This window comes from Pogoniulus pusillus, chromosome 27 (genome assembly GCF_015220805.1).
Source record: "Pogoniulus pusillus isolate bPogPus1 chromosome 27, bPogPus1.pri, whole genome shotgun sequence".
NCBI classification, from domain to species: Eukaryota; Metazoa; Chordata; class Aves; order Piciformes; family Lybiidae; genus Pogoniulus; species Pogoniulus pusillus.
In genome coordinates this window covers 13307796-13329597 of record NC_087290.1, presented here as the reverse complement: position 1 = coordinate 13329597, position 21802 = coordinate 13307796, and the positions used below count along the sequence as shown (strand labels likewise).

The 21802-nt window shown below is 46.3% G+C and overlaps 1 protein-coding gene across 2 annotated transcripts in view; it reads right to left on the bottom strand.

Annotated features, from left to right (window-relative positions):
* The window catches only part of NF1 (neurofibromin 1), a 98927-nt gene that overhangs the window by 5787 nt on the left and 71338 nt on the right, over nucleotides 1-21802 (bottom strand). For both annotated transcript variants that reach the window (XM_064166252.1, XM_064166248.1), the window contains 18 exons: nucleotides 20217-20410; nucleotides 18048-18188; nucleotides 17561-17840; nucleotides 16223-16437; nucleotides 15591-15652; nucleotides 15361-15475; nucleotides 14415-14516; nucleotides 13408-13548; nucleotides 12923-13049; nucleotides 12252-12383; nucleotides 11603-11738; nucleotides 10632-10786; nucleotides 9572-9694; nucleotides 8787-8914; nucleotides 8008-8108; nucleotides 6813-6955; nucleotides 5787-5833; nucleotides 4856-5072 (listed from right to left, as the gene is read on the bottom strand). In XM_064166252.1, the coding sequence (XP_064022322.1) occupies nucleotides 4856-5072; nucleotides 5787-5833; nucleotides 6813-6955; nucleotides 8008-8108; nucleotides 8787-8914; nucleotides 9572-9694; nucleotides 10632-10786; nucleotides 11603-11738; nucleotides 12252-12383; nucleotides 12923-13049; nucleotides 13408-13548; nucleotides 14415-14516; nucleotides 15361-15475; nucleotides 15591-15652; nucleotides 16223-16437; nucleotides 17561-17840; nucleotides 18048-18188; nucleotides 20217-20410 (2559 nt within the window). The remainder of the gene's footprint in view (nucleotides 1-4855; nucleotides 5073-5786; nucleotides 5834-6812; nucleotides 6956-8007; nucleotides 8109-8786; nucleotides 8915-9571; nucleotides 9695-10631; nucleotides 10787-11602; nucleotides 11739-12251; nucleotides 12384-12922; nucleotides 13050-13407; nucleotides 13549-14414; nucleotides 14517-15360; nucleotides 15476-15590; nucleotides 15653-16222; nucleotides 16438-17560; nucleotides 17841-18047; nucleotides 18189-20216; nucleotides 20411-21802) is intronic.

Genomic DNA, 21802 nt, shown 5'->3' with positions numbered 1-21802 from the left:
TGCCTGACCTGCCTCTGACTTTATGCTTTCCTACAAGGGCATGAAAACAGCTATGGGTGTGAACTGCCCCCTGAGCTCCCCTAATCTTGGAACTGAAATGGGAATTTCATTTAGTATGGGAAATAGCAGAGAGATGCTCCCAAGGCAGATGAAGCACTCTCCAAGCACTTGTACCAGCATCTGTACCTGCCACAACTGCTCATTTTTTTCAGGCCAGAAAGCCCTTCCCTGACTCTAGTTTTGAGGAGATTGAGCAAATGAAGATGTCTGGCTCAAATCTCTTCTGCTTTTTGCATCCTCTAGAAGGAAGAGCTGGAGGACTGTCGAACCTGTGGGCTTCTTCCAGCCAGAACCCAGGGACTGCCATTACGTGGGAGTGGTGGAGTGAGGAAGGATCGTTTCTGAGCCTGCAGAATTCTACCACCATGGCAGAGGTGGTAGAGAGGCTGCTCCTTGCTCCCAGAGAAGGCTGATGTGGATTCAGGTACCTGCAAATCCCCTCAGCACTGAATCTTGCCTCACAACTACAGCTCAATAAAAGCACCTAAGAACTGCTACTGCCCATTTGCAGCTCCAGCAAAGGCAGCAGGAGGCTTGTGGAGTGGAGATGATGAGCTAGCCACGTTCCAGCCAAGTGCACACACTTCTCTGAGAAGCTCTGGCTGTGCTCTGCAGGACAAGGTAACCCTGCCACATTTTGCTGAAAGAATCACACCAAACAAAGCCCAAACCCAAACTACTTCAGGCTGGCCCGATGGGCACACAGCAAAGCCACGGGTTATGAGCTGCTACCACAGCAGCTTTGGACACAGCAGTAACCTGGAGATACAGGAGCTGAGGCTGCTGTCTGACTCAGACATGCTTCCAATCAATGACTACTTTTCTGCAGTTAATCACTGCTGCAGCAGCCTCCCAGGGTAGCTGTCACATCACAGTCTGACATGTGCTCAGCAACACACTCACCACTCGAGGTGTGTGGAATGAGCAGCAGGGAGGGTGTTTATACCAGAGGCTGGAAGCACAACCAGCAGCCAGGACTAGGCTGCCTGGGAGGGAATAAAAAGCTTAGAACCAAATCTTGTTACTCTCTCACAGTTCTGTCCCATTCCTACAAGAAGCTGACTGTCCCTGGCAGGGGACACAGAATGAGCTCTGCATTTCACACATAGATAGGGATACTTCAGCCAGAAGCTGGCTGCAGGCTACATCATCCTTCCTCTCCCTGTGGGGGTGTGAGCTTACAAAAACCACAAACTAGGATGAGAACAGGAAGCAAAACCCACAGGTGTGAGGGAGAAAAAACCTCATCTGTAGATTTTTTGACTTCTCCATATCAAAGCAGGAATCCAATGGTGTTGAGGTCCCATTCTATGGAGCTCCTGGCAGCTGCAGTGCAGTCCCAAGAACTCCTGTGGTTTCCCATGGTGTGCAACTGAAGGTAAAGCTGACTTCCAGTGACTTTAAAAAGCTCACATGAAATAGTTCTTCAATTCAGCTTATTACCTGCAGCAGAGCAGTTTCACATCCCATGCATCCACTTTTCTGTCTCCAAGTCTATCTGTCCCTAAGGATGTGAGTCTCTTTGCCTGCCCTACCACCAGATACTAGCACCACACAAGAAAAGCAAGAGCTTAGCACTTACACTGCAGCCATTCCTATGTCACAAGGGTCAGTAAACCAATTCTCATGCCACAAGCCCAACCCTGAAGCAAATCAAGCAGCATTTCGTGCAAACAAGATGAAAGCAGAATGTACCTTGATGAGGATGCTGCATGAAAACTGCAGATTTAGAGCAAGGCAGAGAAGCTTCACAGACAGAATGAAAGAAAAAATGTAAGTGAATCATGTCCATGACAAGGGGAAGGGGAAGAAAAAGAGAAGAGATGGTGACAGACAGAACATTTATAAACAGTGATCTCACCTGGTTCTTTCCAGATGCAGGGAAACTGTTTTCATGTATCTGCAACTTTATCTGTTTGTAACCATAATAAAAAAAGTCCCTTGGCTGAAAGCCTTTCATGAACTCAGCTTGATAAGTAACTCAGCACTGCTACATACCTGATTTTCCTCTCAGTTCTCCCACTAGAGGCAGGGGTTGGCACATCTATAACCCTTCTTATTCCCACAGCTGCCTGGCTGCTCCAGGAAATCCCGTGGCCCACCTCAGTTCATCTTTTGCAACTCTTTCAGCCCTGATTTTTGCCTTGGCAGACACTAGATCTCTGCAGCTAAGGAATCCATCAAGTGCCAGAGGCCTAATTCTATGATTCTAAACAGCTTCAAAATCAAAGCCTGCTTCTTGCAGAGTGGCAGTGGTTAACCTGCCGGCTGAAAGCTGCTGCACTGCTGGCTGAAGTGCAGTGATGCAATAAACCTGGGATGGGAGAGCAGAATGAAAAGCTCCACATTGTGCCTTGGCCCACAAGACAGAAAGCTGGAGATGCCCTGACCAAGCCACAAGTCTTGGCATTCAGACTGCTGGAGTGAAAACAGAACTGCTCCAGGAGATAGGCAAGACAGTACCAACCAGTCAGAGATGATGGGGAAACAAACACTGCTGAGAAGCAACACTGAGCATGAGGCCTTCAGGAGGTATTGATCTCTAAAGGCTGTCTCAGACTCACTGGGAACTCACAAAGGCTGAAAACTGGAACTCTGGGTAACAGCCTTCTAGGATTTGACTTCCAAGCAAGCCATGCACAGTGTCATGAACTGAATCACAGAACCATTTCAGTTGGAAAAGACCTTTAAGATCAAGTCCAACCACTAACTACCAAGTCTGGTGCTAAACCATGCCCCTCAGCACCACATCTCTGTGCCTGCACTGGGACAGACCCACAGCCTGCTGAACAAGTTCACCAGCTCCACTGCAGATGGCTCTCACCCAGCATTTGACAAAGGCCATTTGTTTGCAGAGCACTTGAAAGACATTTTGGATGAGCAGGATGAATTCCTTCCTCTTAGCTAACAAAGGAAGAGGGAACAGAAAGTGAGGCAGGAGGAAGGGAGGCATTTACCTAGGCAAATGTTTTCTTGGTAGTAAAGAGCCCAGTCCTGCACCATCACTTCATCCCTGCAGAAGGAACTGTGGGAGCTGCCACTGATACTTCATTCTGCATGGAAAGATGCTGCCCACAAGGTTCCTACTTGCACCCTAGCAGCAAGCAAGCTGTGTGTTAAGGAAGAAAGTTTTCATCAAGCCCTTTCCTTCTCCATAGCCTGGGTTGCACCTGCAGGCTCTGGGGGCTCTGTGCTGCAGTGCTTCCATGTGCAGGATGAATGTGGCAGTGGCTGCATGACACAGCCACGGCAGGTAATGGACACTGTGAAGTATTAAAAGCCTCTGAAATGTCCCCAGACTCAACTGTTACCCATCCTTGTTACTCAAATCAAATGGGAGACCCTTCCAAGCCAGGACTCAGGAATACAAACCAACAATCCCAGAAACTGCCTCCTTTAGGCTAAAAGTGCTGCTAAAAAAGGATCAGAAGAGGTAACAACTGTGTAAAATCTGCTTCCCACCTTCTCTCCTCACTTAGCAGAACATTAGGCAATAAATCATCTGGGATTGGCAGAGTATGCTTGGGCTGACAAAGCATCCTGAAATGTAATTCTAGATCTCAGCATCAGTATTCCAAGGAGGTGATCTCCCCACATTTAAAGAATTTAAGTTGGCTTCTCATCATGGAAGAAAGTAAGCTGCAGTCACCTATCACTGTGTGAAACACAAAAGGAAAGCACCACACAGACAGGGCTCTGCTGCAACCTTTCTGCACCTCTGCAGCACTCATTACACAGTGTATCTGTGAGCAAACATCACTTGCAAGAGCAGATTTCCCCAAAAGAGCTTATTTCAAGGCTAGCAGAAACCAGGGAATGAGAGAATGAAACCCCCCAGACACCTCTGTACAAGCTGCACCTGCAGAGGAGGGGTCCCAAGCCTTCCAGCAGTTAGACACCAAGCAGGCTGATTGCTCCTGGTGCTCAGAACTGCAACAGGTAAATCACCAAGTAAGAAGTGTAAGAGCAGAGCACTGCCTTGCTCTGAGACACTAACCCAAAATCACTTCAGGAAGGATCTTCCTGCAGATTTCTTTGACATAAATTCTATTTCCCCCTATGTTTAATTTCCTCTAGGTTAGGCTTCACCTGCTACACTGAATGATTGCTGCTCTTTTTTCCATCTTTCACCTGAAATGTCCTCCTGTTCCATTTAACCTCTGCATCTCCCTGCACTCCCCTTCTGCTCAAGCCAGAAGGAACGTGGGGTTTGTATCCAGTGTTCTTCTTGAACACCTCCACTTCACCATCAGCATGTTCCTGGCAAGACAGCAGCCTGAACTGACCCCCAGTATCCCACACACAGCTACAGGGACATTTTATTTTCTCCAGGGCTAGCGTGAGCTCTGTATGATGCTGCCCAGATGAGCACTGGTCTTAACTCAGTTAACTGAAACTGAGTCAGTCCTGGATTCTTTTTCTGCCTGGTGGTGCCCAGGGAGGCAGGATTTTCCTTGCAGAATCCCATGATGATATAGTTGTATTTATCAGTGCCCAAGGCTCCACTGCTGCCTGTGTTCCACATTAAGGTGCAGCTGTTATTGGTTCTGATGCACTTAATGCTATTTCCTTCATGCTTTATGACTTGGAAGAGACAGCTTCAGTGCTGGACAGAGCCCAGCTCCTCAAATACCAGCCTGACACCTTAGCAAACTGTTTAACATTCATTGGAGTCAGGAATGCAGCCACGTCTGGTGCACAAACTCATCTGAGGGGACAGCGGGGCTGTGCCCAGCTACAAGCCCACTCAGTCTCCCACATCCCTTACCTCTGCTGGCCTCAAACAGCTACTGACCTGGGGAGTGCTGGGAGGTTGCAAGCGAGGTCATGGAATTGGAAAGGTTAAGGTTAGCAGTGATGCTGAGCTGGCTCTGCACTGCTGGGGGGTACGGAGAGGTGGGAGTCAGCAGAGATTCTTCGCTGGTCTCCTCGTCGATTCCAGGCAAGTAAGTGTCAATCAAGGCATCAAGGAACTTCACTATCAGCTCAGCATAGTCTGGGATTTGTGTTTGCTGTGGGCAAAGGGGGGAAAAAAAGAAAATATTGGTTCTTTCCTTTCTCCTTTGCTGCCAGTTGGAGCTTTGCCCCAGGAGTCACTCCAACGTCGCTCTGCTGCTGCCCCAGAATGTGCAAAGCATTTGCTGCATCTATAAAAACTGAATTGTGACCTTTTCCAGATCACTCTGCACATACACACTACAGATCATGTGTAGGTGCAATTTCAGCAGTGCCTGGAAGCAGAAGGGCAGAGAACTGCCACAGTCACCTCCCCTGCCACAGCACCCGAAGCGCTGCCTGTGCCCCAAAGCCCAACACCCAGCATGCTGCCTGCTCTGCCACCAGTATGGGTGGCAACGACTGGAGGGAGCAAAAGGCAGTGCAGATGGTCAGTGCCTGATGCATTTGTTCTGTTCTAACATCAAAATCAACCTCATGGAATTACCACTCTTAAATTCACCCTTTCCACTCTTCAGTCATCTAATGAACTGAAGATCCCCTGAATGACACCAGGTGTCCTGGGGCCCTGTGTGGGCCTGGGAGCAGTAAGAAAGTTCTCACAGAGCTGTCTGCTTTACCCAGCCCTGGCAATGTGGCCTTCAGCTGTAGCAGTGAGCCATATATTACTTATATCCCATGACTTGCCATTTATCTGCACCCTCCCTGGAGCACCAATGTGCTTCACCCAGACAGAAAAGCCAAAGCATTCAGGACCTTATGGTTCTCACCTTAGAAAAGGGACCAGCAAACCTCCACAACCCATTAAATCCAAAACCTGCAACGACAATCTGAAGGTTACCACCAAGACACAGTCCTGAACTGACAGAAAGCAACCCTGGATGAGGCTGTGGCCAGCCTGATCTAGGCTAGGGTGTCCCTGCCCATGGCAGAGGGACTGGAACTACATGATCCTTGTGATCTCTTCCAACCCTGACTGATTCTATGATTCTAACCCCCAAGAGCACATCCCACACCTAGGCACGGAAGTGAAGTGTTTGACTTGGAGATGCCACACTAAGCTTTGTGCAAACCAGGGGTGACAAAATTAAGGCTCTTTAATTTGCTCATGAAGCACAAAAGTTGTAAACCAAACAACATCTCTGAACAGTCATCCCTGAAATTCTTGATGTGGTTTTAGAAGGCACACCCAGCATGTGAAATCACAGCCCATAGAATGCCAGGCTGGAAGGGACCCCAAGGATCATCTGGTCCAACCTTTCCAGATGAAGGTGTAGTTGGAATGAGCTGGCCCAGAACTCTGTTAAGCTGAGGCCCCTCAACTATTTTCTGTTTCTTATGAATCTTCCTTGAAAGCTTTTGATTAAGGACCATAACAGACCATCTTTAGGTGTTAAGTGTACAAGTGTCCCATGAAAGTCAGCTTGGGCACTGAAAACCAAACATCACTCCATGGAATTCACCCATAATTAAAGCAATTCCTAACAAGGTTAAACCTCATCACCACCACTCATGGTCTGTATGGCTTTAGATGGGTTAGTGGACTCAGAATCCTCAGTTCCAGCTTGTTTCCTCACACAGATGGTTTAATACTTTGTCTGGAGCTCCTTGCTGCAGTTGTGCACCAGACAAAACACTTAACAGCGCTGACTTTTAACACACAAACTCTTCTTTCCAGCAGGAGACAGGGAGCTGGAAGGATGCCACACAGGGCACTATTAGGGCTGCAATTCTGAAACTGTAGTAAAATCTGACTTAAAACACAGGAGATTGCAAACAAGTGGGAAAATATTTACTCTGTAGGTAAGAAGTTTGGTACTGGGGTGGAGACTCTTCGTGGTAGACAACGCTCTGAACAATCCCATGAATTGGATTCAAGAGATTTGGATCCTGGCACAGCGACAAGAGGGTATTGATCTTGGAATCCAATAAATTATGCCTGAAGAAGAGAGAAAAGTGCCTTAGTTTTTATTCACCAAGTAGATCTGCAGTTCCCAGTTGATTTCAGCACACAGTAGTTAAGGTGGATTCTCAAAATCTCAGTATGTGCTCAGTGAAGAAGTTCCAAAAAGCTCCACTAACAAAAGAGCCCATTCCAGCATTTAGCCAGCACTTGAAATTACAAATACTTTAACTATTTGAACCAAAAAAGTACTGCCTGGACTGCTGTAGGTGTCAGAGCTGGAATTTCAAAGCAGCTTTTTAAACCTGCAGGGGAAGTGTTTCAGTTGAGCTCCCCTGCAGCTCTCCTGTGTGCTGGTTTTGTAACCCAAATGCCAGTTGCTCAGCTGTGGTTTCTGTAACTCACAGGACTTGTGGGTATTTTGCCCACTACTTTCTCAAGCCAGCCACAGGTAGGATTATGTCTAAATCACACTCAGAGCAGCTTTACAACTCGACTCCATTGCTGGTTTCTGACCTCAGCAAATGCTCCTTTTGGCAGGTATCTAAAAGAAATACACCCAAGGACTATCCTGGACTATGCTTTAGCTCACTTCTGATAGGCAGCTGGGGTGCTGACTTAAAAACCTGAGTCTGGGAGAAGGCAACACTGAAGAAGCAGGACACAGTGCAGAGTGTAGCAAAAGTCACCTGAGTACCTGCAGGATCAAGTGGCAGAGCTGTGCTCAGTCACTGGAGCAGAGCAGTGGCACTGGCAGCTCTGCAGAAGCGCTGGCTGCAGAGCTAGGCTCCCAACAGCAGCTCTCCCACGCTCTGCCAGCCTGCAGAGACGATGCTGGGGAGTGCTTCTGAGACCATCTGCAGCCCTGGGTCTGAAGATGCCTGCTCTTGTGAGAACATCATGTTCATCTGACACAGGCAAAAGAGACAATTCTCCAGCTGCTAAGGACAGTTGTCTCACCAAGCCACGGGCAAGCTGCAGCTAGCAACCTGCAAATAATTACCTTGCACATGCTTGTCCTGGTGCAGGGAGCTTTTAAAGAAAGGGGCAAGTAGAGAGTCTCCATAAAGAGAGTTTTAGACACTTACACAACAGGAAAGACCTTTGGGAAGACAACGCTGGCTTCTGCTAAGTACTCGTAGAGGATCCGCTGGTCGAACTCATCAGTAGTGTACTTCACTAACGTCGCCTGTCACAACGCAAAGCAGGCAGTTAGCAGCCTGCTGTTACCTGCAGGAGCTACAGGCTTCTGCTGCTCTCCTAGCTCAGGTTTAAGCACTTCTGAACAGTGGAGAGCAGCAGTAGAAAAGATTTCTTTGGACACGGGATCCAGTTAATTTGTGTATGTGGGGAACAAGAAAACTGGTTGGCAAAAGCCTCTGTTTCGGGAAAAACATTAGCTAGTCAGTGTGGGACAGAAGGGGGCAACAGAGCCTCCCTGGGCTGTGTCAGCGACAGGCACTGCATGGTAGCTCTGTACTGTCCCTCTAGTATCAAGGAATCATTTTTAAACTGAATTATGCTGGGATTCCCACAGGTTGCACGTTGACACCTTTAAAGTACAACATATTAGTATCCTGTTGTTAGACAAAACTAGTTTGTGATAAAAACCTGCCAGGAAAAAAAGGGGCAATGGTTGGACAGGTTCTACAAGACAACACAGCCCAATGCCAATGGAGCATTTGCTCTCCAGAAGCATTCCTAAGAGTGCTTCCCATAAAGCTGGGAGAGCAGCACTAGAGCAGCAGACTTGCACAGTGGTTCTGATCCACACGAATTCAGACACTGCGAGGCAGGTGTGGGGCTTCCATCCTCGAGATGGGAGGATTCCAGCAAAGGACAGACAACACACAAAAAGAAAGCTTACAAGGACTGTAAGCAGCAGTGCTTGGATTTTGGGGTCAGTCAGAACTTCTTCATCTAGGAGGACATTTGACTCAGAAACAGAAACTTTTCGGAGATGTGGGTGCTGCTGCGGTGATATCCTCTGGGTTTCTGCCAGACAAAAAAGAGCAACTCACCCAAAGCACAACAATCCCAAACCAAAGCACAGCAAACTCAGTCAGAGGTCACCAGCCCTTCCCAAGTACACAAGCAGCAACTACGCTGTGATACTACTTGCAGTGCTAGGCCACTACATGGGATGTGTTATCAGATGGCAAACAACAACCCCAATTTCCTCTTCAGTGAAATACAGGCCCAGGGGTGGTAGGTTCCAAAGTGAGGGTCAGGCAGCAGGCTGACATCAGACACATCAGAAGAACCCTGGTCTTGCATTGTAATTGGGGGTGGGGGCACAGGAAGCAGATGTGGGAGAAGATGAAGAGAGGCATTCGAGGCATTACAGCACGTTCCATCTCCTGCAGCAATTTGCAGCTAGGGCTGCTGAACTTAGAAAAAGCCAAATTTCCTTCTTTCATTTCAGTCCTGGATGCAGTGCTTCAGAGCTGCCCTTTATTCTGCATCTGCAAACTGAGCAACTCCTACTCAAACCTCAGCTGCCAGTGACACAAAAGACTGCGCTCTCCAGAAGCCACCTTTAGCAAAGAGATTTCTCCCTTACCTTGGAGTAACCTAGGCAAATAAACATTGAATTTAGAAAGAAGCCTTTATAATTAGCATGATTCTTAAAATGTTAGTCCTGTTTCTCACCCATTTCATAATCATTTTCGGCTACTCTCCTCATTTTGGGAGGCGTTGTGATTCCAGATTCCATGTCTTGCCTTTTAGGAGCCTTTGTGTCCGATATCAAATGGTCAAAACTTTTCCTTGTACCTAAAAACAATTTATCAGGCAATTAAAAACCATTACACCTATATCCATAGTTTCACTTTTTTCTTTGCTTGTGTTTTTTTTTTTTCTTCTCTCCTGTTTTTTTCTGGTCAAGCTACTCTCCTATCTACAGCCTCTTGACAGGAATCTGGGGACAATGTCACCACTGTCAGGGATGGCAGAGAAAATACGATCACACCATGCCGCTCTCCATCACGGTTTCCAAAATGCTTCACAACAGGTATGAGGAAAGCATGCAGCTGATTCCAGTATGGAAGCTGTGGGCATGCTATGGGTTCCTGGTCAACACAGCACATCCACTAAACATGCCAAAATGGGGTTACTGAAAGGGAAGCAGTCATAGGGTTGTAATGAAAGAGATGCCCTTCTTCCTCCGTCCGGTGGTACAATGCAAAGGGTACCCACAGGCTGTGCCAAGCAACTCATCCTGGTTCCCTGATATTAAGACTTTGCTTGTAAAGGTGATGCACTGAGAAGCCATGAATAAAAATCAGATTGCTTACAAAACATCTGACATGTTTGGGGACCACCTCTCCTAGGGAAAGGTCGAGCACTCCTCAGCGCAGCTAAGCTAAGGGAGTCAGCCGCTTGGTTTTACCAAAAGGGCTGGTGGCAGAAAATCCACACCAGGGACCTCTAATATCTGCAATGCTTTTAGTTCCCATTTTTCTCCCTTTTTCTCCACTTCAACATGCACATTTTGAGTGGCACTCTTGCTTTCCCCCACTCCGTGATCAAAATTGTTGGTCCTCTTAAACTGTAACAGTGCTCTGGCATTTGCATGCTGTAGGAGCTGCAGGTATCCCCCCGAGCTGGGAACAAGCACTTAACATCAGAACAAATTCGAGCAGCACTTTTTTCTCCACTTCTTCCTGGGGTATTCTGTAGAACAGATTAGTAAATTAGTTATTTTAATAACCTAGAAGCTTTTTAGTGTTGGCTTGTGAAGGCTGCCCCATATCCAAACTCATGGATTTTCGTGTTCGAGGGCTTATCTGTCCCACTGTCGGGTAACTGGCAGCCAGTCTGTCTGACCCCTTTGGTGATGACCAGGGTTGGTTTTCCTTTAGTGTCCTGAAAGTGTAGAGAAATTAAATTAAGAAAACCTTTAAAACTGTGCACATTTAGGCATATTTTATTTTTCAAGTAGCCAAACTACCCTTTATTAAACCCACCTCTCCTGACCGGTTCATCTCTCCCAAACACAGGTTAAGAAATGGTTATTGCTTGGGTTGCAAAAATGCCTGAGCCAGTGAAAACTAACAATCTGATATCAATGTAATGCTGAAGAGAGGAAAAACAAAGCCATGAAAACAACAGAAGCAAACCAGCCTATGAGGCAAAGTGAAGGATCTTTCATAATCAGCTACTTCAAACTGGAGGCTAAAAAGAGACACTGAGTGGAGTGCTCCCTACTGCGAGAAGCTGGCTCCCCACTTCCAGGCTGATTTTTTAGCTTCCCTCTATGGCTGCCTATAGACAGGCTAGAAGATGCCAAGATTTGCCACTGACATGGACCAAGTGATTATACAGGACATGCCCTGAAGCTCTTCAAAGGTCAAACAACATTTTCTTCTACAATCTAAATGAAAAATTAGATGAAATTAGATCTTGCAAAAGGATCATAGCAAAAAAAAAAATGTAACAACTTCCAAAGTAGTTAAACCCTGAAATAGCTTTAGGGATCTCAAAATTAAATCTGCACGAATTTGGGAACCCAGATTTCTCTGTGAGTCCTGATTAGGTTGGTCTGGAACCAGTAACAGCATTACCTAAGCCTTAGGAACGTGGGGCTCAGTTTTCAGTACACCACAGGTTACCTTTAGATACCTGACTACAGGAAACAGACACTGGAATGTGGATCATTTCTCTACAAGTCAGGCAACCAACCTGTAGGTAGTGTCACTGTGCTGTATGGGATATGTATCCATAGGAACATTTTCCACTGAAACATCTGTCAGCAAGAGAGACTTCCTGTGCTTCAGGCTGCAGCGACTTCGAACCTCCTCAGACACCGTCAGCAGAGCTACATATGCAAAGAAAGCCAAGAGAAGTTTTCCACAGCAGGAGCAGAGTGAGCAATGCCAGCAGCAGCCCAGCCCCTCAACTGCTTCCTTCTACAAACAGCACCAAGATACAATCAGACCTTACTGAAAAGCACAGATTTACACAGGTCATTTAAAAGATTTCCACTCCCCACCCAGTCACAATTCCCTCAGTTAAACCTCTGCCCTCCCACGCTCACAGCTGCCGCTGCCACACCACCGCCAAGTTGGAATGCTCCAGGGCACACATCAGTACTGAAACCTCCCTGAAGCCTTTCCAAGCTGCACAGCAGCTCCTGTGCTGTGCTGCCAACTCTTCAGGCCACAAACAGCTTTCCAGGATGGACCCCAGCCTTGCCCAAACCCTTGTCCATCTCCAGCTACAAGTTTCCTTCACATTGGTATGATTTTATCCACCTAACACCCTGAGAATCCCCACAGCAATCCATTTCCTTTCAGTCAGCAGAACTGCAAAAGGCTCTTTGTGTGTTTACCTGCCAGGTAAGCCACGCTCTGGGTGTTCACCTCAAACTTGTCACAGTTCCTGTGTTTGTTAACCAGAGCCAGTAGTGTATGTAAAATCCTCACTGTTCTTGCTACAGTGGTAGGAGAAGGATGCCTGTACCCTAAGAAACCAAATACTGTATTTAATCTTTGAATTAATATTTATGAAGCATTAATATTTCCCAAGCATTTCTTGGTATTGCTCAGCACCTTCCCATGACACTTCATATAAAGGGTAAGGAAGCACAACACTAACAGAAAGTGCACATTCAAGACTCTTCCTCTGCCCCTTCCCTCTCAATTCCATCATCTCAAATGTCTGTGCATATATTTCATCTGTTATCTCACAAGTCAGTCTCCTTAAAGCCACAGTGAGCCTGGACACAGGCAAACACGCACAGGTGACAGCATATTTGGAGCAAGAAGAACTGCAGCAAATGAAGCCACACATCCCACAGCTGAAGGATTTGCATCATTAGCTCTAAAGACCCTCACCAGGACATGCAGAAGGGACATCTGGCAGAGTGTTGCAGGCAAAGAACATTTAACTCTGTAGCTCCTTTCTGACCCAAGCTACTGAAAATCCACCACCCACTTTTATCCCCTTTATCCTTTCTGAGTCAAGTGTTCACCTAAACCCAACAGCAAGGTGTGTTCTTACCTTTCAGGAGGTGTCCCACTAGTGCAAAGTTAAAGTTGGAGTTGAAGTTTAGCCCAACAAAATGATCCATCTGCTTGCAGTGCCATTCGAGTGGTCTCCTGATCTCCATGAACACCTCTTCTGGGCTCTGACCCAGAAAAAGCAAAGCACAAGAGTATCTCAGTGAAGGTCACTCGACAGCTCTCCAGGTTGGTTTTGCAAAAGTGAGAATCAGTCATTTTAAGAAGCTTACAAGAAAATACCAAACCCTCCCTCAAGTAGAACACAAGCATAGATTTCTGTTCCAGTTCAGAACAAGAGGAAGAAAAGCTTCATCCCTGCCTCTTACTGTTGGTCTTACCCAAGCTGATATCAACTAAGCTTCTAAAGCTAATTTCAGCTTTAGCTGCTTACTTGGTGTCCATGAGGCTGAATAATTTTTCCCCCTCTTTTAACAGCTCTACCTGCTGACATAAGCCAAGGGCTATGGCTGCCTAACAGCTCACCTTATCATTGAAGACCCTCAGGCTGTCCAAGGTGTGCAGATTCTGTTCCAGCAGTGCTGTGCCTGCTGAGTACAAATTCACTTCATCCAGCTGCAGCACTGCCATTGCTACCCAAAAGAGAGCCTTGTGCATAGGGGAGTCCTGGGGGGAAACAGAAGTAGCCAGCAGTGCACATTTAAGTCAGTTCTACAAAGGAGAAGCCAGGAGGACTGAGATGTGGCTATGTGCAGGCATCACAGTGAGCCTTGGAGCTGGTTTTGATCTCAACCACACCCATTCCAGCAAGACGTTTACATGAACCTGCAGTCCTCATGCACCTATCAGCTGCATAGCAAAAAGCAGAATAATATTTGCCTTCTCTCCCCTGTTCCTTCCCTTGCTCACAAAATTCTCAGACACATTTTGCCCTACACCAGCCTGAACAGAAACCTGTTTTTTGTTATCACTTTGTGAGCAGATGTTGGCAAGGGGTCACAGCTCTGCAGACACAAGTGGCCAAGCAATCTGATGCCCATATCAAATGCTGGGATTCTGTTCATTAACAGTGGTTGAATGAGGTTCCTCATTACTGCTGCACCTATTGGTATGCTGCTCAAATAATGAACTTGAAAGTATCACACAGATGGCTGAGTTCCTAGCACAGCAGACAGGACTTGTGTTTATTGCAAGCCTTGCCCTGAAGGGCATCTCAGCAATCACACGTTGGGAAGCCAAGGAAAACGTGTAGATCTTTTTGGGAAGCAGGCAGACAGGCTGTGGTATGGCCCTTGCCTGCACTGCAGTGGCCCAGTTTGATGAAGCAGAACAGAACATTCCAAGGCATCTTTCAAAGCCTTTGCACATATCTCTGACATATCTCCCATATGTGGTCCCTTTGAGCATGAGTCACAGCAGCAAAGTGTGAACTTCAGACACCACCAGACTCAGATTTTTGAGATGATAACCACCATTACAATCTTAATTTACAAAATATGCTCTCTGTTTACTCTACACTTCCATTTGTTTACCTTATTAAGAAGAGGCTGCAGCTTGGTGAGTGCTATAACTGTAGCTTCTATTAGAACTTGGCTGTTGTAATTGTCAGGGCCTTTTAAACAGCTCTCAAGTCCCTTTTTGTAGGAAAAAAAAAAGAGAGAGTCATTTAAAATGCAACCATAATTAGATTTTGCTTTGTAAAAAGAAGAAGATCAAAGCTCTAAACAATAACTGTTGCTCTCAATTAGTTTACAAGGCTTGAGCTCATTTTAACCCAAGGACTGTTGCAATTGGGCATTTACAGAGGAGTGAGCTGTGCATTGCTGAAAGCACTAAAAGAGCTGCAGTACAGGGTGCAGGCATTAGACAACAGAGCTTTTACAACTTTAATGCTGTTCACTTAAAGCTTATGTCCACAAAACTCTAATAAAATGCTTAAAGGAAAACATTTTAGCACACTGTTTACTTGCTGTGGAACACAACCTTGTTTAGAAAACAGGGAATGCCATTAAGCAAGCCAGTTTCTAAGTCACCAAGTCTGTTTCTAAGTTCTCCTTAGGAATGTCCTGCTCTTTATTGGATTTATTTACAGCACATCAGATTGTCAACTTCCTTTAAAAACTAAAAAAAGAAAGCTGTGCATCATGTGCATGCAGCTAAATGCCTCAAGAGAGAAAAAAAAATCTCATTCATTTCAATCCTGACTTCTAGGTCAGAGCCTCAAATTTAAACTCAATATGGAAACCTCTTGTTGCTCTAGAAACCACAGCAGTGCTGACATTTACTGCCACCAAACTGACTGGAAGTAAAAAGGCTGGCCTGCAAAAAAAAATGTGGATTTCTGATCAGTTCTATAAAAGAATGTGCTTGGGAAAAAAATATTGATGCTGAGTTCTCTATTTGATGGGAAGGTAAAGCTAAAAATAGCCACTCTAGCTACTTTATGAGTCACAAAGGAGAAGAGAGAGCCCCAGATACCTTGCTGAGGATTCGGATGATCTGTTTGATTTGCCCATGGGAGACACGTTTGCTTATGCAGCCAAAGACCACCAGGGCCCTGGGCTGCAGGGATGGGTTGTACTGGAATGCAAACCTGCAAGGAAGAGCAGAGCCCAGTGAGCAAGCACACAGCGCAGGCTGCAAGGAACAGCTGAGAACTCTCAGCGTATGACACAGGCAGGGGCTATCTTTTGAGGTCTGGGACATACTTTTGAGCTAGTTCAGTCCACTGGTCCAGCCACTTGCAGGTTGGAATATCCCTCATGCAAGCCTAAGGAGAAGGACATTGTTTGAACATGTGGGACAGCAGGATCAGCTACAACTCAGAAGGTGCAGTCAGTTCAGCTCTCAGGAGCTAGCTACCTAGCCATTTACCACCAGATCTCACAGATTCAGGTTGCATCAAGTTGGAAGGGACCTTCAAAGATCTGAAGGGATCCTGCAAGAAAGCTGCAGAGGGACATCTCAATGGGGTGTCTAGAGACAGGACTAAAGGGAATGGTCTGAAGCTGAGGCAGAACAAGGTTAGATTGGAGCTGAGGAAGAAGTTCTTCCGTACAACAACGGTGAGACTCTGGAATAGGCTGCACATGGAGGCTGTGGATGCCTCCTGCCTGGTGGTGTTCAAGGCCAGACAAGATGAGGTCCTGAGCAGCCAAGTCCAGTTGAGAGCTGTCCCTGCCCGTGGTGGGGAGGTTTGGGTAGATATCTCTGAGGTCACTTCCAACCTGAGCTATTCCATGACTCTATGATCTTGTCCAAGCCTCTCACTGCACTGCTGTGTGTACAAAGTGTAAGCAGTGCCATATCCCCTTGGGGACAATTTCTTTGAGCCATTTACCTCCATGATCTCCAACAAAGCTTCAGTGACAGTTTCCAAGGAGGTCAGTGCAAAGGTCTCCCTCTCATAGGAGCCAGGGGAGAAGGACCTGTCGCGGTAGCTGGAGCGGAAGGCAATGACTGCAGCTGACTTCACTTTGCTGATTCCAAACAGCAAATAAAATTTGGGCAGAGAGAACTCAGTCAAGCTCAGCCTTAAAACTTGCTTGGTCTCCTCTGTTGGACAAATTTTACATGTTAGATTAAAAGCAATCTGCAATTCACCCCACATGTTAAGCACTCTGAGGCTCCCCCTCCCATGAAGACAAAAGCAGATCATCAGCTCCCGTCTCATGTTGCACACTCAACACTCTGCTTTGCTACCTCTCCCCAAGTATGCTACAGCTGTGAGCTGTGGCACACACTGCTGCCATCAGCCACCTGGAAGATATGTTCTAGAAACAGGTAGAAAGAAACTCATGTAGAGGTGGTTCTGTGAGACTTCTCCTCACACTGACTGAGAAAATGGAAACCTGGAGAGTTCCCGCTCTGGAATGCCAACAGCACTGCAAGCTCAAACTGCAATCAAACTCTGGTTCTGGCACTCAGATGAAGAAAGCCACTTGAATCAGAAGGAAATGATGGCCCTGCTACTAGCATTGAATATTTTTACCATTCTGAACCTTCAGTTCTTTGCAGTGTATCTCAAGCTGATTGTTGGAAAAGCAAAACTGGCCTTTCCCTCCTGCGTCACAGCAAAGCTGCTCCTTCTATCCATGGCTCTCCCCATCCCTGTGTGCATTCACACACTGCTGATATATATAGGTACACAAAGAGCTTTCTTTAACAAACAGGATTACATAAACTTGGAATTTTTTCCTGCACAAAATCCAGCCTGGCTTTATGCAGTACTTCTATGATGACAGCTACCTATTCACCAAGAGCCATGATCTCAGGGCTGCTAACCCCCCAGCACACACACACACACCCCTGTCTTGCCAGCTTCACAACTCCTTTATGCAATTGGTACTTTTGCCACCACATTATGTAACCACTCAAAAGGTGCATCAATGCATCTTTTTTCTCTGCATTACAGGAACTTGCTGGTGGTGCTTCTCTTTTTCTAAAACCCCTTATACAAACTATTTCCTTTATGCACCTGCTCTATGCCAGACTGGCACTCTGTAACTCCCCACTCCTCTGCTGCAGATCATGTCCTCAATCTCATCTGTATGCAGGCTGAATTACAACACAGCCTCTTCAAACTCTCAGAACACTTTAATGAGAGAAAGGCAGCTCAAATATTGCTTAAACAAACTAAGAAGCAATCAGCTTAATTGAAGATCTGAAAAAAACTTACCACTGAAGTGGAGCTGTGAGCAAGTGCAAAGGGAATGAATGATGTTGATGACGAGACCGTGAGTGGAAGCTCTGAGAGAAAGGGGACCAGTGGCCACCAGCAAAGTTACCACATGGAAGAGGTAGGGGAGATGTGCTGCCACATCCAGAGAATTGTTAAAGGAGAGCATCAGCATGTAACGTGCCAGGATAGCAATATCATCCCACATCAGGTGCTGCTCCAGGGTGGGAGTTGGAGACAGACAGGTCTTGTCGATTATTTTACACATCCTCCCAATCACCTGCAAAGCAACCACTCTGTTTTACTACACCACTCACAACTGCAGCAAAGCCATCGTGAGGCAACAGTGGAATTACTCTGCAACCTATCTTAGCATGGGGTTTGCCTTACTGCCTGCACTGAGCTGCCAGAAAGCATCTCAGTGGCATGTTATTGTGCTGGGTGGAATTACCACATTAAAGGAAATGAATGCAAAGAGGGAACTTACTTTGCTTGACACCAACTTTACATTTCCAGAAGCAAGTGCTACAGCTGTGTCTGCCATAACCTCAGCTTTTATGGACCCTAAGCCCCCCGTGGCACTGGTTTTGATGAAGCTGTCCAGCACTACATCAAGGAGATCCGTTATCTGTTAGAGAAAAAATATATCTTTGTTATCAGTCAGATTAACTTCATTTTTTCCTAGTAAATCACCTCTGAAATCAGCAGTCACTCTCATTTTAGCTGAAGATGTGTAACTCCCATAATCTGAAGCAGCAATTTGAGTGATTTGTTCTCCTTTTGGAAAAAAGCATAATGTCAGTTTCAGAATTGTGAAGCTGAATCCCATCAGGTTTTACTTCAAAGTGATTCAGAAGTGTGAAGAAATTACCACTTAGCTTATATCATTTTTATTTTCCATTTTAAAGCTCAACTACTCAGAAAGTGCTGAGCCCAAGAAGCTAGATTTGAAGTGGAGGAAAACACATCCTTCCAAGAGATAAGCAAGATCTCATCTGCCAAAGGTTTTGCTTACAGGACTAGCCACGAGTGAATGTGGCTGTCAGGAAAAGAAGTTTCCTCTCATGTTGAAAAAAAGCATTTGAATATATGCAGGTAAGAACTAAATGTGTCCAGGTGCAGAGAGAACTCCACATGGAACATGCAGCCTCAGATCAATATTATTTCAGTATTGGAGCAAATTCAGCTCTCACTATTATGAAAATTGGTTGCAATTCTGGGTCAGTCACCTCAGACTGCTGAGCAGTAGTTCACCTTTTAATGCTGTGCTCTCCATATTTGCCTGGTAACAGACTCTCACTGCACACCACAGCTGTATTGCTTCCAATGTCACTTAAGCTTTCAGAATACATTGGGGTTGTGCCATGCTTGGGGTTTTTTGGACTGAGTTAATTTTCTTTGGGTCCATTGATAGCTCTCCTGTGTTCTCCAAGAGCAGCTTCATGCTGCTGGGCTGCATCAGTTTGGATAACAATTCAAACAAATGAAAAGAGTAGGACAATGAGGAAGTTGCCAGCAATCCTGTCAGCAAGCCTGGGTTCAGCAAGTGAAGCTGCTGCCATCTGCCTAGACACCTCCTTTGTGAATGGCACAGATGATGTCACCTCTATGGTTTTCATTTCTCTGGTTTGCAGGAGGATGAGGACAGGATTTGGATGAGTGTTAAGCTAATGCTCAGCAGGAGGGTTGATGCTCCACTCATTGCAGTGAGGATGTGTCTGCTTCCAAAGAGTGAACAGAGCAAAAGCAGAGTTCTTTCAGTGCCAGGTGCCTGAATGCTCCTGCTTTGCTCTTTCCACCCAGTACCTGCACGTTTCGGGGGGGTTCATGCAATAATTACTACTAAGCAAAGACTTAAATTCCAATTCTCAGTGAAGGCCAGGGACACATTCCTAGAAGCCAGCATTTGCCAATGACTTTAGGAAGAACTTCATGGAACAGAAGCTGCAGAACTCACACACTACTCTCCATGGCTAACACGCTTAGGTCAGAGTATCACAGAATTAAACAGGTTGGAAAAGACATCTGACATCATCGAGTCCAACCTATCACCTAACCCTTCTAACTAAGTGACCCATGGCACTAAGTGCCTCATCCAGCCTCCTCTTACACACCTCCAGGGATGGTGACTCCACCACCTTCCCAGGCAGCCCGTTCCAATTCCAATCATTCTTTCTGAGAAGATCTTCTTTGTAACATCCAGCCTGAACCTACTCCAGTACAGCTTGAGGCTGTGTCCTCTTGTGCTGTCACTGGATGCCTGGGAGAAGAGACCAACCCCACCTGGCTACAACCTCCTTTTAGGTAGCTGTAGAGTAGTGAAGTCTGCCCTGAGCCCCCTCTTCTCCAGGTCGAACACCTCCTGCTCCCTTAGCCTCTCCTCACAGGGCTGTGCTCCAGCCCCCTCACCAGCCTTGGTGCCCTTCTCTGGACACGTTCAAGCACCTCAACATCTTTCTTAAATTGAGGGGCCCAAAACTGGACACAGTACTCAAGGTGTGGCCTAACCAGCACTGAGTACAGGCACAGAAGGACTTCCCTAGTCCTGCTGGTCATCCTATCATGATAAGATCCATTTCCATTCTCCGCATTAAAATGGTGAAAACTCTACAAGCTGCTTAGAAATAAGCTGCACTAGATGATGCAGAGTTATTACCTGTCCAAGACTTCCCCAGATCTTTGCCTGGATGGAAGGATACATCTGCTTCTCATTTATGGTCATGGTGATAAGCTTATCGAGGATAGCAGTGACTCGCTGTCGCTTCGCATCGTCGTTGTGCTTGCAGAACCGCACCAGGTTGGACAGCCAGGGGGTCATATACTCCAGACAGAGGTGTTTCAGCTCAATACCTGCAGGAAACATTCACCTTGTAACACAGAATCAGCCTCAGTCTCTATTTGTAAGTAGCTATTTACCTGTCATCATTTTTCCTTTTGCTTTTATTGACTAAACCAACCAGAGTTAGAATCACAGAATCAACCAGGTTGGAAGAGACCTCCAAGCTCATCCAGTCCAACCTAGCACTCAGCCCAGCCAGTCAACTAGACCATGGCACTAAGTGCCTCATCCAGGCTTTTCCTGAACACCTCCAGGGACGGTGACTCCACCACCTCCCTGGGCAGGCCATTCCCATGGCAAATCACTCTCTCTGGCAACAACTTCCTCCTAACATCCAGCCTAGACCTCCCCCATAAAATCGAAGTTGAGTAAGTAACTGTGGGCAGACAGGCTTCAGAAACTCTGATCATGACACCCCAGAAATGTCTGCAGGATGCTGACATTTAAGTTTTATTAAGAGATGTGACACAAAGATTGAGTCTTAGATAGTTTCTTCCCCACCCGGAGAACACATTCTAAACAGCTCCCAACAGGGAAGTCTGAGCTGTGTTCTGCCTGGAGAAAAGGGATGACAACAGCAGTGCAACAGAACCAGATTTACAACTGGCAGGCACAATCAATCTGAACAGATTCCCTGGGAGGTGACTCTGGAACCCTGCAACTATTCCAGAGTTCAAACCTTCACCATCATGGAGCTCAAGTTTCAACTTTTGTTCTGCAATATTCTCTACTCCTGGTGAATTCACAACAGCCTGGCAGAGACGGATCCAAAGTGCTCTCTGCATAAAAGCATCAGCACTGACACGAAACAAATCATTTGATCTGTGACCTCTGACTGAACTTCATCCTCCAAACAAATGAGATGCTTGAGTAGAACTGGTCTTAACATTGAAATTCCAAAGGCACTCAGCTGCCTTTCCTTTTTAATAAGAGAAATCTACTTCCTGAGACAGGAAAGGGCACATCCAAATGTGAAAAGCAACATCTCTGTCCCACCAGATGCCGTTTAAGCCCGGAAAACTGCCTGGCATCAGACTATCGCATAATTTGATTATTAAGAAACAGATATAAGAGGATACTCTTGCAAACAGCTAAACCAGCTCTGGAAGCATTTGCACTTGGTGATTCAGCAAGATCACAGAATCAGTCAGGGTTGGAAGGGACCACAAAGATCATCTAGTTCCAACCTCCCTGCCATGGGCAGGGCCACCCTACCCTAGATCAGCCTGGCCAAAGTCTCATCCAGCCTGGCCTTAAACAGCTCCAGGGATGGGGCCTCAACCACCTCACTGGGTAACCCATTCCAGGGCCCCACCACTCTTGTGATGAATAACCTCCTCTTCACGTCCAGTCTGAACCTACTCACCTCCAGCTTTGCTCCATAAATGATGAGGAAGCTCACT